At 39.7% G+C, this 17,521-nt stretch overlaps 1 protein-coding gene across 1 annotated transcript in view; it reads right to left on the minus strand.

Moving 5' to 3' along the window:
• Positions 1-1,991: 1,991 nt before the first annotated feature.
• Positions 1,992-17,521, minus strand: part of CFTR (CF transmembrane conductance regulator) — a 148,954-nt gene continuing 133,424 nt past the window's right edge. Inside the window, exons 24-27 of the mRNA XM_058681327.1 lie at positions 12,249-12,338; positions 4,289-4,461; positions 3,570-3,675; positions 1,992-2,490 (exon numbers count right to left, since the gene is read on the minus strand). Coding sequence (XP_058537310.1) covers positions 2,290-2,490; positions 3,570-3,675; positions 4,289-4,461; positions 12,249-12,338 — 570 coding nt within the window. The 3' untranslated portion in view covers positions 1,992-2,289. The remainder of the gene's footprint in view (positions 2,491-3,569; positions 3,676-4,288; positions 4,462-12,248; positions 12,339-17,521) is intronic.

Raw genomic sequence — 17,521 nt, forward strand, 5'->3', positions numbered from 1 at the left:
TGGATGAAATCCACACCTACAGAATATTTTAAATAGTTGAAATTGTAGAGACAGAAAGGAGTGGAGGTAGAAGGCGATGGGGAATTACTCTCTAATGGGGAAGGAAGGAATTGCCATGTTGTGAAACAAGAGATGTTCAATGAGCAGATGGTAGTGATATTCGTACAACAATGCCACTGAAGTGAATTTAAAACAATATATTTTATTGTATATTTTACTGAATTCAAAAGGATAACTGTAAAATTTGTGTCTTGATTCATCTTACTTTATCAGGAGCCTATGTCTAAAAGACTTCCGGTTCATGTTCCATGAAGCCTAATGACTAGAGTAAGGCACAGAGAAGATGGAACTAATGATACATCTGGAAACCATTGAGTTTCACACAAATATATGGATTTTATTGACATGCATAGTTTTCTTACAGTTATAAATACAATGCAATCTTCTGAAGGGTTAGTTCAGAGTTAGGAAGGCAGTGTGCCCTTGGTCGGAACAGTTGGATGTGCGTTTCCATCTTTTTCAGAGCTGCATCGAAGAGGCCACCTGTGCGCTGGGTAAGAATCTCACAGGAAGTATCCCATCACAGGCCCTAATGATTCTCTCCACATTGTGAAGGTCAGTCATGGCCCTGACCAATTTACCCTGGACCCCTCCCACCCAACTTTGACATAATATATTGAAAAATATCTAATGCCATAAAAATTCAACATTGCAAATATAAAATTCTTTCATACAAATATAATTTTCATAATATGATCATTATTAAAACACAGCATTGTTATGCAAGACTTTGAAACATTATCAAAATAAATATTTCCTAGATAAAATCTCATTTGCATCATAAAATTATAAAAAAAAGAGAAGCATATAAAACTAGTTCCTGATTGGCTCTTCTTTCGGGCATTTCCCCTTCCCTCTTTCCTTCATAGTGGACAGTAAGAAGTACATAGAGCTAGCCTGCAAATAAATCACCATTACCAGTTGGACCAAAATGCTCATATCCTTGTGTCCACTAATGCACTCATGGCCTACCGACTCACACTCTTTCTACTGGCAGCTTTCGCAGTAAAGAGTTTCCCTGTGTCGGTCTGCACTAACACCTTTCCAGTCACCCTCCAGGCCAGAGGTCTTACAAGCCAGTTACTTCCAGGAGGTAAAGCCATGTCAACTTCTGCATCAAGAGAGCTGTTATGTACCCACCATGTGGGGCTCTAGCAGCCCTTTATCCAAATCAGAGATTCTGACGATCTGATTGAGCTATCTGATCATTCTGATGATCTGTTAGTTGAATTTTGTGATAGGACTGGATAACACCAACCCTAATTAGCATGCTTGGAAGGTCTCTTTTGTAACTGATCACCACATGTTGAATGGGGACTTAGATACTTCCCAAATGCCTGAATGGCCAGACTGGGCTGGGCTGAAGCTAGAAACCAGGAACTCAGTCCAGGTGTCCCATGCGGGTGACAGGAACACATAAGTCAGCCCCTCTTCCCTTCAGGGTTTGCATTAGCAGAAAACTGGAGTCAGGAGCCAGAGATGGATACTGAATTCCAGTACAGGACACAGGTGTCCGCGCCTGTATCTTAACTTCCAGGCTATCTGGAACGGGCTTATTTTGATGTGCTGACTTATGATGCTAACACTTCTTTGGAAGCAAGACAGAGTGCTTGGTGGACAATGTATGGCCATGCATCATCCAAAGCCAGGGACACATTCTGAGCAATGAGTCATTAGACAATGCTGCTGTGTGAATATCGCAGATTATTATTCCACAAGCCACGTGTCATACACCATCAATGATTGACAGAAACATCACCATGTAGTGCATTTGATGATAGTTGTGTTTCTAAATATCTTCAAGAGAGGAGAGAGAGGGGGATATAAATGTATGAACTGCTAAGGTTTCCAGTTATCCTTCCTTAATCACATCTCTAAGTAGCATGATTTCAGATCTTCGAGAACACAGATTAACCAGTATCACAGTGAGCTGAACATCTAACTTGGCAGACATGTATAGCTGCCTTTCCAACTTCTACAGATGGACAAAAGCTTTCAGAGATTTTGGCCTGCAAAACCCAAGGGGTTTATCTTCCAGGATTTGAAGTACCTTTTGCCTCATTTGCCCATGGCCAGGAAGTGTCATCTATTCAGATCATAACAATTTCCTTAGTTCTTTTCTCCAAAGGGTTTTGTTTTAAATCTTCATTCTTGTTTCCTGAGGCAGAAGCAACTGTTTCACTCCCAGCTCCATGAGGGGCGGTCCTGCGTACACATGTGTACTGCTCTCTAGAGCCTTGTTTCTTGGACGTCCTCTTCAGCCTCCTCCTTCAGAGCCATGATGTGTGGGCGGGACTTGTGCTTGCTTGAGTTCCTGTGGGGGAAGAGCTTTGCCCTGTCGGAGGAGCTGATGGCCTGGCGGAAGAGGCTCTTCTCACTCAGCAACTTCTGGATGGAATCGTACTGCCGCACGGTGTTCTCCTCTATGACCTAGGGAAGGGGCTGTTAGTGAGCTCTCCCAGAGAAGGCAGGTCAGACCATAGCAGGGACAGAAACTGGCACAGGTACCAAGGAACAGAAAAGCCAAAAGAAAATATAGCATCCTAAACTGTGCTTTTAGAGCTCTCAGGTTTATCTCACATAATTGTTATGGAAAATATACCATCTGTGAAATTGGCAGTAATTGTCTACTTAGTAGCTGGAAAAATTTTTAATTAGTATAGAAACTGCATGTGTATTTCTCCAGGTAACCTTAAAGCACTGAGGGTAATTACAGAGGAATGATTCCCTGTTAGCTCCCTTAAACTCTGTGAGCCTACAGCACCACGAAGAGTTGAATCTCTTCAGCCATGGGCCTGAAGCTTCGGAATTCCACATTGATCAGGACATAGCTAAAGTGAGAACTTCACTCACTTTCTGAACTTGCCCCTGGAAGGCACAGAAGCTGTGAGCCTACCCCCTAACTCGTCTCTCTCAGCTCTTGATCTGATGGTCACCCATAATGGTCACCAGAAGATAATCCTTCATCTTCTCAACTTCCTTGTGACTAAACCTGAAGCTACTTGGAACGTCACATGAAGGAGTCTCTCTCTTGTGTGAAAACACCAGAAGATGGTTGAGAAAAGCACTAACCTGCGAGACAAATGATGACTAGAACATTGAAATGGGCCCCTCAATACTAAGATTAGAGCCATAACTCAGATTGTAAAGATAATTAGACCTGTCCTGGACTGCATTCAAGGGAGAGTTTGTCCTAAAAGAATAAGAAGGACTGTTTACAAGATACGAGGGTCTTTCTGCTATGACAATCTCCAAATAAAGGTCTCAAGAAGAATGCAAATCAAATTTATACCCTGACTTAGCAATATGTCACTAGTTTACTGAACCTCAAGCTCACTTCACAGCTCACACCGAAGCAAAAAGCTGCTTTGAGTGCAGCTGAATTGTTACAGAGCTCATTTAAATGAAGAAATTTGCACATAGCAGCAATGTACAGGAACTATCACATGTGAAATTCCTGTCAAGAATTACAGTGAAATAAGATCTTATGTAAATGTAAAGAGGCTCACCAGAAATCGCTGGCATTCCAGCATGGCCTCTATCCTGTGCTCACAGAGGATCACTGTGCAGTCAGCAAACGCTTGTTTTAGAGTTCTCCGAATTATTTGGTACGTTCTAGGGAAGAAAGACACACCACCTGTAACTTCACAGAATATGAATAACCTACCTTTCTCCTTAACAACATGCCAGTTGTCTGTCAACAGTTCTTTAAATTGAGAACCATAATCTCTATTTACCTATTTTAAATAAAATATTGTTACAGAGTTAGCCATAACCAGTTTTCCAACTATGGAGTAGATTGTTGAAATCCATCAACAGTCCAAATACTTTGAAGAGAATTTTGCAAGTAAGTACATTTTTAAACAGAATCACTAGCAGTTCTTTATTTTGAGCTAGCAGTGTGCTGGCAGTATGAATACAGGGAGGAAAATCTTAAGAATCAGATCATGCCAGCGTAATTCTTTTACTCATGTGTTGACAAAGGGGGAGGAAATTATATGAAATTCCAAACCACGCTTAAAGAGTACACAGGGCTTTTAGGAAATGAAATGAGCATTTATGTTCAAATAGTGACTTTTCCACTGGGTAGCTAGTTGTTCATATCTACAGATGATCCTGACTTGCAGACATGACAGCCAAATAAGCATTTGTGTCAATATGAAGTAGGTCTCAATAATCCTGCTTCAACTATGCCATTAAGTTATTATTCAGAATCTTTGAAACTCACATAGGATCCAGATGAGCACTGGGTTCATCAAGAAGCAAGATCTTGGCCTTGCTAAGAACAGACCTGGCCAAGCACACCAGCTGCTTGTGGCCATGGCTGAGCACATAGCCCCCATCCAAGAGAATGAAATCAAGCTTCCCAGGAAACTGTTCTATCACAGACCTGAGTCCAACCTGCAGAGGAAAAGAGGGAATGCAAGTGCTTAGAGAGGACAAGTCAAATATTACAGGGATCAAATCACTTAAGAAGTTGACACACTCTAGAAATAAACATGAGAGTTCTGGAAGCTTAAATTTCATATCCACCCCCTACCTCAACTCCTACTATTTGAGTCTGATTAAGCGACAGTATATTTAAAGGATCAGTCCATGACTTATTCAGCTCTGTGCTTTCTAACTCAGGAAACATTTAGTGAATATCTACTATGTACCAAGAGCCTGACAGGCAACAAAGAATGTGTTATCTAGTTCCTACAACATTCAGTGATTATAATGGGCTACATAAATAATTGCAACACACATCCATACTGGGTAAAGGTAACATATACATAAAATAATTATTCACCCCATTATGACATTTTACATAGGTAGGGGAGAAAGATGCATAAAAGATGGAAGGTTTGCTCTGTATAACATGATCTCTTCCATCCTCCTGCTACCTTTCATCTCTGTCATATAGAAGATGACAGACAGCAGAGAAGCATCAGCAAAACAGGTTTAAACTGGTATTTTACAAATCCATGTTTCTGCACTGGTTTCTCATTAAAGGAAGGGTATTTTATGAGAATTCATTAAAGTTTGCAAAGGGTTTCTGAGATAGAAGAGAATGTAAGCATACTCACTAAAGTGGATTATTACTCTAGTATATTCCCCAAAATGCAAACACAAAACTATTTTGGTACAAAGGAACGTAAAGAAAGGACACTGGGCAGGGAGCTAGAAGATGTGTCCCATTCTTTCTTCAAGTTCTCGGTTTTTATTATTTCAGTCTGGTAATCTGCTACAAACTTTCCCCTCTGGACACAGAAAACAACCCCCTTACTAGACAATTTAGAATGAGCCTCATAAAGAACTCAAGACAAAAACCTGTTTGACCTGCCAAAACAGGTGTAGATGGTTGTTAATTCCCTTTTAGAGGATACAGTGCAAAACAAAACAAAACTATAAATGCAAGCAAATACACAATGCCCTGAGAACTTCTAATCCATAGGCTGGGAATTAGAAGTCACTCTTTCTTCAAAAAACGTATTTATATTTTTATTAGAGAGGGGAAAAGGAGATACTGAAGATACAGAGAGACAGATCTTCCATCTGCTAGTTCATTCCCCAGGTGGCCACAATGGCCAGAGCTGAGCTGACCCAAAGTCAGGAGCCAGGAGCCTCTTCCAGGTCTTTCCAGGTCTTTGGGGTGCAGATCCCCAAGGCTTTGGGCCACCCTGTACTGCTTTCCTGGGTCACAAGCAGGGAGCTGGATGGAAAATGGAGCAGCCAAGACACGACCTGGTGTCCATATGGGATCCCAGCACACGCAAGGCAGGGATTTAACCTTGAGCCATTGTGCCAGACTCTTCTCTGCACTTTTCACTGAGATCTGTCATATCCAGGCTATCAGTGACCACCAACGATCTAACGATTTTCAATCTTGATCTCCAGTTATGGAATCCTTCCAATTACTTTTAAATTCTTCTCCTCTTTACCAATCCCATTCTAGTGACCCTACTCTGGGCTGTCATCAGCTGGTAGAATCATCCAGTCGCAATACAAGCACTCTAGCAGTCTGTCTGAAACGCATGTCTAACTATATCATTTCTCAGCTGCAAAATCTACAGCAGGGATCAGCATTCTGGTGCCATGGTTTAAGACACTGTGATACTGATATCCCATGTGGGTACCAGTTCAAATCCCAGCAGCTCTGCTTCTCATCCAGCTTTCTGCAAATGTCCTTGGGGGAAGAGCAGAATATGGTCCAAGTCTGGGGCCTCCACACCCATGTGGGAATCCTGAGTGTGGTTCTAAGCTCCTGGTTTTGGCCTGGCCTGGCCTTGGCTGTTGTGGTCATTTGGGAGTGAACAAGTAGATAGTAGAGTTCTTACCCTGCATCTCCCTCTGTCTATATAATTCTGCATTTCAAATAAATAAATCTGTTTACAAAATCTACTGGGTAGAATAAAATCTCAGCTGTCTCTTATGCCATCAACAGCATACAGAATCAAGACTCATCATCTCACGTTCCCAGCACTAAGCATCCTATTGTCCTCCAAGCTCCTTGAGATGCTCAGGTTTGTGCCTTCTGGATATCTTTGATCAATTCTGAGGGCATCCAGGCACTTGGACATGACAATATCTTTACAGTTTCTTCCTGTCAGTGAGTTTCTTGGCAGTAAGTCCTGCTCTTCGTTTCTGTACCCCCTGTGCCAACCCTGTGTACAATGTCAGCCTTGGAAAATGCTTTCATTTATGATGCTCTCAGTGTCAGAAAATTTTTAACTTAAGAATTGATTTTCAAAGACATCTTTTAAATCATGCTCTACAATGCAGAACCAAAACCAGGACTCATTTATCCATCCTTAAGTTTGATTCATGTATCAGTCATTTATCATTCAGCTGAACTCACTTGTATTTGGCCACTAGATTCTAGGAGCTCCTTATTCTTTAAATACACATATCAGTGTAATCTTATTTATATTTTAATCACAAATTATTTTTCAACCAGATGAAAAATCAATACAAGTTTTAACTCAGATCTACCAAAACTAATAATTTTAATTCCTAGTTATTAAACATGAATAGATAAAAATCCTGGGCACATCAGTTCCTGGGAGTCCCACCTCTCAGCACGTGGCCCTTGAGGGGTAGTTTCCCACACGTCACCCCCTAGTTCACACCTGTTTTTGCGCCTTGTTTCTTAGGGCACTGCCAAAGTGGCCATCAAAGGTAACCAGAGAGATACAGCTGTATGCATACTTCAAAGTGTTCATTAAGAAAGGAGAAATTTTGCTTTACAACATGAATCTCAACCAAGTCTAGCAGTCTACAAGAAAACTAGTCATTCTACACAAGCTGTTGACTTTTGCTATTGTTGCACTCTGGAATGCTATCATGGAATAAGAGTTTGCTCTTGTAAGAAGCACACATTAAGAAAAAATGAAAATGAAAAGGTGAATTGTCGTTTAATCAAATAGTCTATCAGTGGGCAGCTATAAAAATAGATGCTGTCAACTCCTTCTGAGACTCTGCCATTCTTCAGATTTTCCAGGGCAATTTTTCAACTTAAAAGGATACCATCTCTGCTATTTAACTTGTTCTCTAAAATAACTTGCTTAACCACCAGTAAGGATAGAAACTAGTTATAAGTAGTCTAAAGAGCAAGCAGCTACCAAATAGGCCTTCGTCCTAAAATTAATAGTCCTGGGACTTAAGATGATGGACAGTGCTGCAGTAGCTCCCTGCAGTGAGCCAGGCTGTGAGGCAGCTGTCAGCGGATTGTCTGGAGCCACTGTATTTCCCGCCAAGATCCTCAGACTCCTGCAGGCTCCTCATTTTCCTTACCACCACAGAGAGTGACACCTACTCTATGTGCATCTGAAGGCTGTCACAATTTTATATTATGTGGTGGAAGGATGCTTTGCTCATTAATTAGTCAATATTTGTTGAACATAGGCCACATGCACCACGTGACTCTAAACACTACAGATGTCACAGAAAATATTACATGACCCCTAACTTACAGGTACTTACAACTCAGTGGGGACATGGGAAAGTTAGGAGGGCAATGTCCTCGCCATTTGCAAAAAGGCAAAAAAAGGGGGTGGGGACAGGAGTAGGTAAGAGATATATGTTAGAGCCTGGGAGCCATGGGCACATTGGGAGAAGAAGGGATGTGTGAGATGGGGCCTTAATGAGGAATAGGAGCTAGGAGTGAAGGGTTGATGAGTCTCCCAAGCATAGATTCTGGAAGAAGATGCTTGGACCTGGCCTGCACTGGGAATGAACAGATTGGCTCATCTACATTCGAGGTCTCTGAAACTCTCTTTTCTTCCATTAGCCTTGCTTCAAGTTTCTTTAAATTCTCCAATCATCAAAACAACAGCACAGACAGACTGAGAGCATAAAGGGAGGGAAGGAGCCAGTCTTCCAAGCCTTTAAGGTTGGAACCAGGTGCAAACCTTCATGATTTTACAGACTGATCAGAAAGGAAAAGGGTCCACACTGCAATCTGGGATCAAGACTAAGCTAGAAATATAATATTTTTTGGCTTGGCCTGGTCACAATGTGTACTTATTATTTCCATTTTGGAGAATGGGAAATTTTTCAGGAGGAACAACAAGTGCTATTGGGCTGACATTAGCTGTTTGAATATCGTGACTCTTTTCCTTCTAAAGACAAATGCTTACCTTGGTCACGGGAGATCCAGGCAGGCTGACAAACATGCCCGTTTGTTTTTGACAGTTCTGGTTTACAACTTCAGATCTTTGCTTCTGTCTAGTTGAGAGTCTGACATACTCAGAAATGTCCTTTCAGAATGACTTATTCTGTCAATCATTTAGTACTAAAAATCTGCCCCTGCAACTTTAAAATCTACATATTCACATGCCTTTTCTACTCCTTTGGCATACTGGTTTGTTATACTATTGGCAGGTACCCTCAATAAAACCACATTATTCCTCAAAACATACCACATTAGTCTTAGAACATAATAATTATTGTTGCTTATGTGTACCAACTAATAAAAAGGGGAACAGTAGAAAAGATATACATAATATGTAAATATGAATTATTGAAGTAAAAGCTAAACAGGAAACATGTCCCTATCATAGTCGTATTTAAAATCATAATCACATGCTTTAAAATTTTAGATAATTTTTATGATCCTACTTTGCTGTGAATTTTATTGTAACTTGGCAATACATACAAATTTTACAGTCTTAATGTCTTCCTTCCCAAGTTTCTCTCCCATCACACTGTGTTCCTGTAATTCATTCTCTGAAGTCACATCAAAGATCTTAAAATGTGTCACTTGCAATTTAGTTAATGTTTTCTTTAAAAATCTCTGTGTTTGTTGAGTAATAAGGAAATGTTGATAATGAAGACGGTTAAATCTAAGTGCATTTTATAAGGGGCATGTTAAGGTTGGGCACTCAACAGGTAAGTGTTTAACACTCACAAACATTTCAAAGTTCCTGGCAAGATTCACTCTGAAGGGAGCTAAGGATGGGAAGAACATTTTGGATTAATACAAAATGAGCTATGGAGACCAAAAGTGCAAGAAACAGTGGGATAAAGTTATTCTCAAACAAGACCTTTGAATTTCAACATTCTTAGTTCTCGTGAACCTATTCTGCCAACATCCACATGCTAACCTTGTTGAAGTTTAACAAAATTGGACAATTTGATTTCTACTTCTCTTTAGTACAATGCCCATGTTTCAAAAAATCATGTTTATAGCAAAAGCTTTCTGTTAAGAAAAAGACAAATTTCATTCTAGCTGTACTTTCACCACCCACGATTCTTCACAAAATTTTCAGTTACAGTAAAATACATTTTGAATAAATATAAAGTGTTTTTTTAGAATCTGGACTCCATTTTATTCCATATATTTCCTACATGATAGCTTAATATCTTTAAAGATGGTGTATGCCTCACCGAGGAGATGTGCCATTTTGCCTCTTAATGAGCACAGTCACATCCCACTAATGCAGACTGGTGACTTTCAGAGAAGTCCACAGTCAAGTGAAGGCCATTCCAGAATGAGCACCATCTTTCTATGCCAAATCTATGTCTTCCAGAAAGGTAGGATCCTGTCAGACTAAAGTCTTTTCCTGAGGCTGGGAGAGTTTCAATTCTTAGGGAAGGAGCAGATGAAACGATGTAGAGATGATCCCTTGTATCAGGAATAATCCCCGTACACTGCTGGGGTTTGGATCTCTCCACGTACACATTTCTCTCAGTAGAAATCAGTTAGGGAAGAATACCAAAGTGATACCTTCCATGGGGGCAGCAATTGATTTAGTGTTTGTGTCTGTCCCCAATTTCGTATGTTGAAATCCTAACCTCTGACGTGATGGTATCAGAAGATCAGGCCTTTGGGAGGTGATCACTGAAAACACATCCATCTGTGAGGACTTCAGCAGACACCAAATCTATCATTTTGATCTCGGACTCCCAGCCTCCAGAAGACTGAGAAATAAATGTCTATGGTTTATATACTTCTTAGCATATGCTGTTCTGTCACAGCATCACAAAGGAGCTAGGACATAAATTGGTCCTGGTAGTGGGCATCACTATAACAGATATCTAAAATTGTATGAAGTGGTTTTGAAACTGAATAATAGCTTAACTTGCTGTGAATAGGCCCTTAAAGTGAATCCTGTTAAGGACTCAGAAAGAAAGAAACACTACAAAGAAAGTTACAATTTTCTTACAGAAAGTCTGAGTGATCGTTCATGGAATGGTGGTAGAATGATTGACATTAAAGAGCATTCTCTTATGTTCTCAAATAGAAATGAGGAACATGTCATTGGCCAATGTAGGAAAAACCACTCTTGTTTCAAGTGACAGTTTGGCTGAACTCGATTAATTCCTCAGTGTCGTATAGAAGGTATAAATTCTAATCAAGGAACTGAATATTTGGCTAAGAAAAAATCTAAGCAAAATATTGAAAGAGCACCCTAGTAACTCTGGGCTACTCACAGTAAAATGTAAGACAATAAAACACAGAAAATGATTAATACAAAGAGAAGAAGAACTTGGAAAGTTCTCAGCATATCTATATCTTAAACGAGAAACCCTATGTAGGAGAGAACATGAAGGGTATGGCCAAATTTGGCAAGGAGATTACTATGGATTAGGCACAGGATCTCTGCAGGGGTGAGTCATAAAAATCGTCAGGGCCTCTGACTTGGTCTGTCTGAAATGTGGGACTTCCCCCTCCTGTCCTGCCCCAATCAGGATGTAGACTTGCTTGGGACCTGTCTACTTTCTTTCCTACTTACTCCTTTCAGAATGGGAAGCTTTATCATAGGTCTGACCCAATATTTTATTTTGTTTTTTTTTTTAAAGATTTATTTTATTTTTATTACAAAGTCAGATATACTGAGAGGAGAAGAGACAGAGAGGAAGTGGAGCTGCCGGGATTAGAACCAGCGGCCATATGGGATCAAGGCAAGGACCTTAGCCACTAGGCCATGCTGCCGAGCCCGCCAATATTTTATTTAGGAAACATAACATTTTTGATTTCACAAATTCACAAAGAGGAATCAATTTGAGTAAGAATGAATCATACTTCACAGTCTTGACCCATCTGAGATAGATAGTTAGCTGGGACCTTGGATGTTTAAGTTGACATTGGAACCAGTTAAAACTTTCTGCGTTGCTTAGGATAAAAGGGAAATATTTTTCACATGCAAAGGCCACAAAATTTGGGGACAGAATGTTATGAGAACATAAAATAATGTTTCTGCCTGTCCTCTTCTCCCAAATGTTGAATCCTAACCCTTGGGTGATGGTATTAGAGGATGGGCACTTGCGAAGGTAATTAGATTAGGCAGAGACAGCCCTCAGGAATGAAAGCTCACTCCTCCTCTTGGTATAAAGACACGGAGGAAGGCACTGTGTATGAACTAGGATTTATATCTGCTGGCTTTATGACCTCAGACTTTCCAATCTCTGGAACTGTGAGAAATGAATTTTCATTGTTGATAAGCCTTCCCATCTAGTGATACTTTGCTTCACCAACCCTAATGGATTAAGACAGAGCCCAAAAGATAGTCTTGTCTTTGGGGAGAAGAATAGATCTAATCCAAAGTACTAGGTACTCTGAGTACACAATATTTGGTATTCCATTTTAAAAAATGTATGCCTATGCAAATATATGTACACAAGTGTATAAAATTTCTAAACTATGATAACCACCCTTGTGAATGAGCTATTTATTCCAAAGTAATCTAAGGTAGCTTTCTTACCTCCTCTGCAACTTTCCATATTTCTTGATCACTCCACTGTTCATAGGGATCCAGGTTTCTTCTGAATGTTCCAGAAAAGATAAATACTTTCTATAGCAATTAAGAAAAAAGAAAACATAAATATGCTAAAAATCGTTTCATTTTCCTCATCCTATTGTAAAAGGATAAGTCATACAGGAAAGTTTAAAAAATATTTAACACTCATGTACTTATAATACAGTTTCCTTAAAGTTTACCATTTTATCATGTTTCCTTTACATAATTTTTAAGAAGGAAAAAATGACATATAAACCTCTTAAAATGAGCCAATCCCAAAAGGTTAAATACCACGTTTGCCTTAATTTAAGATGATATGATCTTATGTATAACATGTTATGTTTTGAATGTTATAGGTTGTGTATAAACTAAAATTGAAATGTCAATGAGGTGGTCACAGAAGGTGGCTGGGAACTCGCATTTACTTTTAACATATTGGTTACTCATTACTATTTCAATTAATTCCATAATGATGTAAATTTTTGCTGATGGTATGTTGGAGCTTTTAATTGATCGGGATGATACTCTGCTGGCTCTGTCTTCAGACCAGAGAGGGTATACCTAAGAAGCCGTTGAACTTGACTGGACAATAAGATGCTGGACTCTATGTTTGGTATATGCTTGCAATGGGGGAACCTCAACTGAACTTGAACTGTGGTTATGCAACAAGGTGGAGGAATCCACCATGGTGGGAAGGTTTGGGGAGGGGTGGGGAGAATCCCAGTACCTATGAAACTGCGTCACATAATACAATGTAATTAATGAATTTAAAATAAAATTAAAAAAAAAAAACCTCTTAAAAAGAAGTTTTATAATCCAAGCATCTTTAGAATAAAGAGACTGAGAATACATATTTTGCTAAATTTTTGCATTTAGAGTAATGCTCCTTGTTATATGCAAATATGTACACAATTTTAAAGCTTTAAAAAAATAACCGTATGAGCTAAAATTGACTTGTCCACTTTATATTTTGCTAATGCATTTTCTTTATATCCATCTGACACATCTAACTTCCTAGGAGATTTTTAACAATTTATACACTTTGTTATTTGAGAGGCAGAAAGATGGGGGAAAAATGAGAGAGCTCCCATATATCTCATTTCCCCAAATGGCTGTGTCAGCATCTGGAGGCTGCACCAAGGCCAAAGCAGGGAGTAGCAAACTCGATCCAGGTCTTCCCACATGTGTGACAGGAGTCCAATGACTTCAGCCATGGCTGCTGCCTCCCAGGGCCTGCATTGACAGCCCGTCGGAATCAGGAGCCAGGAGCAGAGCCTGAACTCAGGCACTTCTTATGACAAGCAGGCATCCTAACGACTAACCAAACCATCCACCTGCAAAGGAATTTTGGAACTGCTTCAACTCACAGACACCTACTCAAACACACTGGTTCATCAAGACACACTTCTGCTCAGAAATCAGTATAAAAGAGGGAATCACATATTTGCTAACTTCATGCATATTACCAAAGGGTGGCAACTGAGACTCATCTGAGTGAGGTGACAAAACAATTCTTAGTTCTCTCCTTATACAAATGGGTAAACCGAAAGAATACTTCTGATGTAAATGTTTAGAATAATACTTTTATCTTTTCCATGCATGTATTAATAAATATGAAGATGAATAAAGAACAACCTTATTGCAACCTTACTGTAAGCTTTTACAGCTTGCCTTTGATGACAGAGAATGAACGCCGAGTGTTCACCTGATCTGTAAAGTTCTATATGTGGCCAGCTGGCCACAGATTACTGTGTCTGTGTGCCTCAGGTTAAATAGCAGTGTCATCACCAAAGCCAAATTCAAGGGTAAGGGCATATGAGAGACCCCAGCACCCCTGGGCCCAGGTATCATATCTTATATCTCAGGAACTCTCCAGAGATGGCAACTAGAAGCTTTTGCAGCTGTTTCACAGACTACATCAAAAATCAGGTTAAAAGGTACTTGCTTTGCTTTATAGAAGTGGACACAGCAATTAGTACATGACTCAAAAAATCATAAGACATAACAGAGCTGTGCACCCTTCTCAAAATTTCTAAGTAAATGGAAGTAACATTTGAATCAGACAAGAGGAATTTTGATAAGCTAAAGAGAATTCAAAAAGAAGTGGCTCTAAGAGCTTGAGTGTATTCATTATTTAAGCAATTGGGTTTATTTAGCACCTGAAGTTCAAAGGTTGCCAGTCGATTTTGGCTCTTTTTTTGCTGGTTACTTACTCAAAAAGGTTTCTAGATTTTTTTTTTTTTTGCGAAGGACAGGATGTAAACGCTGTGAGACTTCAGATTGCTTATACACTAAGTTGGGTTTTGGTTTATGATGAAGGAACTCAAAGTAACAGTTTCCCATCCATGGCTTCCTGTTTATTTATTTTAATAACAGCCAATGCTGCTGAGCTGTACACTGAAAAGTGGTTGAGATGGCCCCGGACCTCTGGCCAAGTTGCTGGGGCACAGGATGGGAAGCTCAAGGTCTAGCTCTACCTCCAGACTTCAACTTCTCACCAATGGAAGCCATAGGAGGTGGCAGATGATGATTTACGTGGTCACACAGCTGACAGCCATATGAGTGACTTCACAGCTACCAGCTTTTGCCCTGACCCAGCCCAGGACCAGTGCCAATCATTGCAGGAATTTGGGGGGCTAGGAAGTCACATGATTTGGCCAACATGGCACAATCAGACCTACTGTGTAACAAAAAACCAGATCCAAACAATCCATCACAATGATTCAATATCTTCTAAAGAAACTGTTCACTAACAGAAAACTTAGGGTGTGCAAATATTTAATATTTATTTAATGTCACATATGATATAAAGAGCAATTCTTGACAGCAAGATACAAGTAAAAAGGAGCACATTGTTCAGGAAGTAACCAATCTTCTTTCTTCAAGTCTTCTCAGGTCAGTGGAATGAGCTGATCCCACAGAATTCTCATAGGCACCTGTATTTCGGGACAACCAGCAACGTACTTAGCACTGAATGCCAAATGAAATGGAAAAAAAAATTGCCTTCTATTGTGATTGATTATAGTATCAATTAAGTAAAAGAGAAGGCTTTTTATTCTTAAGCACTTAGTGTTGGTTTTTGTTTTGTCCTGTTTTTAGGGCTCAGCACTACATTCACCATGTTTGGATCTGGAATTGGTACAAATGCTTGCAATTATCACAATGGTTAAGCTTCCTTTTTTGGCAATGTCTGCAACATATTACCAACTAAATCTATGGCATAAAATCCCATAGCCTATGAACAAATCCAGAATGTAAAGTTGCATGAAGTGATGCTTAAAAATAAGTGTTAGGAGCAGGTATTGGGCAGCAAAGATGTCTAGAGCTCATACTGTAGTGCCTGGCTTGATTCTGGACTCAGCTTCCCACCAATACAGACCATGGCTGGCAGTGGCTGCTGATTCAAGTCACTGGGTGCCTAAATCAGAGATCTGGACTGAGTTCCCAGCTTCTAGTTAAATTCAGCCCCAGCTGCTCCCTGGCCATAGTGTCTGCAAGCATTTCGGGAGTGAACCAGTGAATAGGAGCTTTGCTCTGTGTCCCTTTCCCTGTATCTCTGTATTTCTCTCTTTTTAAAATTTCTATTGTTATTTGTATTTTCCATGGTCCAGTTTTGTAGATACAGAAATTCATCCCTCCCAACTTCCCTCCTCTCCATTTCCCCCCATAGTGTAGTCCTTTAGTAACAGTTACAAGTTTAACATTATGCCTGTTAAGCATATCATGGCATTGTAGGTATAGGCTATGGTAGAGAATACTACCAAGGTAGATTTAACAATTTCACGGGGAGTCTTTTATTTGGGAGTGGAGATTTCAAATAATAATAATAACAATCAACAGCTGTTTTTGCAATAATGGCCATCACCTAGAGAAAATGAATAGAGTATTTCTCAAAACATTGCCATATGGGATGCCAGTGTTGCAAGGGCCAGCTTAACCGAATATGCCACTGTGCTAGCCTCAGTCCGGCTATTTGAAAACCGACCAACTTGAGGGGCTTTTATGGACTACCTCCATGTCACTCTGTGTGAATGCAATACAAATGTGAAGGAGAAATGATCCCTTGTCTTCAAGGAACTCATATAATACTAAAATTCACTACAGTGACATATATTGTGCTTTCTATGTGTCACAGAGTAGTGTAAGTATTTTATATAGATAACTCACTCAACTCTAACAAAAGCATAATCAAGTAGTTATTACTATCATGCCTGTTTTGCAGGCAAAGACGCTGAAGCACAGATGGTCCAAGATTATACAGATTAAAACCTGAGACTTTGGGGCCAATGTGGTGGCATAACAAACTAATCCTCTGGCAGCTAGCCGCAGCATCCGATATAGGTACCAGTTTGTTTTCTGGCTGCTCCACTTCCAATCCAGCTCTCTGCTACTGGCCTGGGAAAGCAGTTGAGGATGGCCCAAGGGACTTGGGCCCCTGCATCCATGTTAGAGACCAGAAAACTGCCTGGCTCTCAGCTTCAGATCAGCTAAGCTATTGTTGTGTTGGCCATCTGGGGAGTGAATTGGTGAATAGAAGACTTTCTGCTTCTCCTTCTCTCTTTTCTTTCTTTCAGATAAGGATAAATTAGCCTTTATTAAAAATAACAACAACACTGGTAGAACTGTAGTCCTTAGTAAAAATTACTCAAATGTTTGGTGATTCAGCATAAAGCACGGTAAGCTGAGCTCCCATCAGGAAGTTGTGTTCAATGCATTAAAAAAAAAAAACACAAGAAAAAAATAAAGTGTTTTAATTCATACTTCTTGGTTTTTAAATTAAATTTTCCTTAATTGAAGATGATTTTGAGTTTAAATCTTGCTTCCTTAACTTAAATGTCTGCAAAATTTGCCATACTAAGCAGAAATTAAGCACAGTTGTTAATGTGAATCTAAGCTATACCAGAAGTGTCAGAAGAGACTTACAAACTCCCATCTGGGACTGGAATGGGTCAAAAAACTGAAATTCAGAAAATCTGAATATTGCTTTTAAAAGCTGAATCTGTGGGCAGTATGCAATGAAGACTACAAGGAAATAAGGGGAAAAAAGCACAGCAGTGAGAAAAAGCAGGAGATACTAATGTTAACAAGGACTAGAGTTTGTCATAATTACTCATAGAATTCCTTGGCTAAGCCACGGCTTTACTAAGGGCCACACTGAATAGCTTTACTGAATTCAACATTTTGGTTACATTTATTTTTTTCCTTTGACCTCTGACTTACAACGGTGTCATTTCAAG

This window comes from Ochotona princeps, chromosome 25, assembly GCF_030435755.1.
Source record: "Ochotona princeps isolate mOchPri1 chromosome 25, mOchPri1.hap1, whole genome shotgun sequence".
Lineage (NCBI taxonomy): Eukaryota > Metazoa > Chordata > Mammalia > Lagomorpha > Ochotonidae > Ochotona > Ochotona princeps.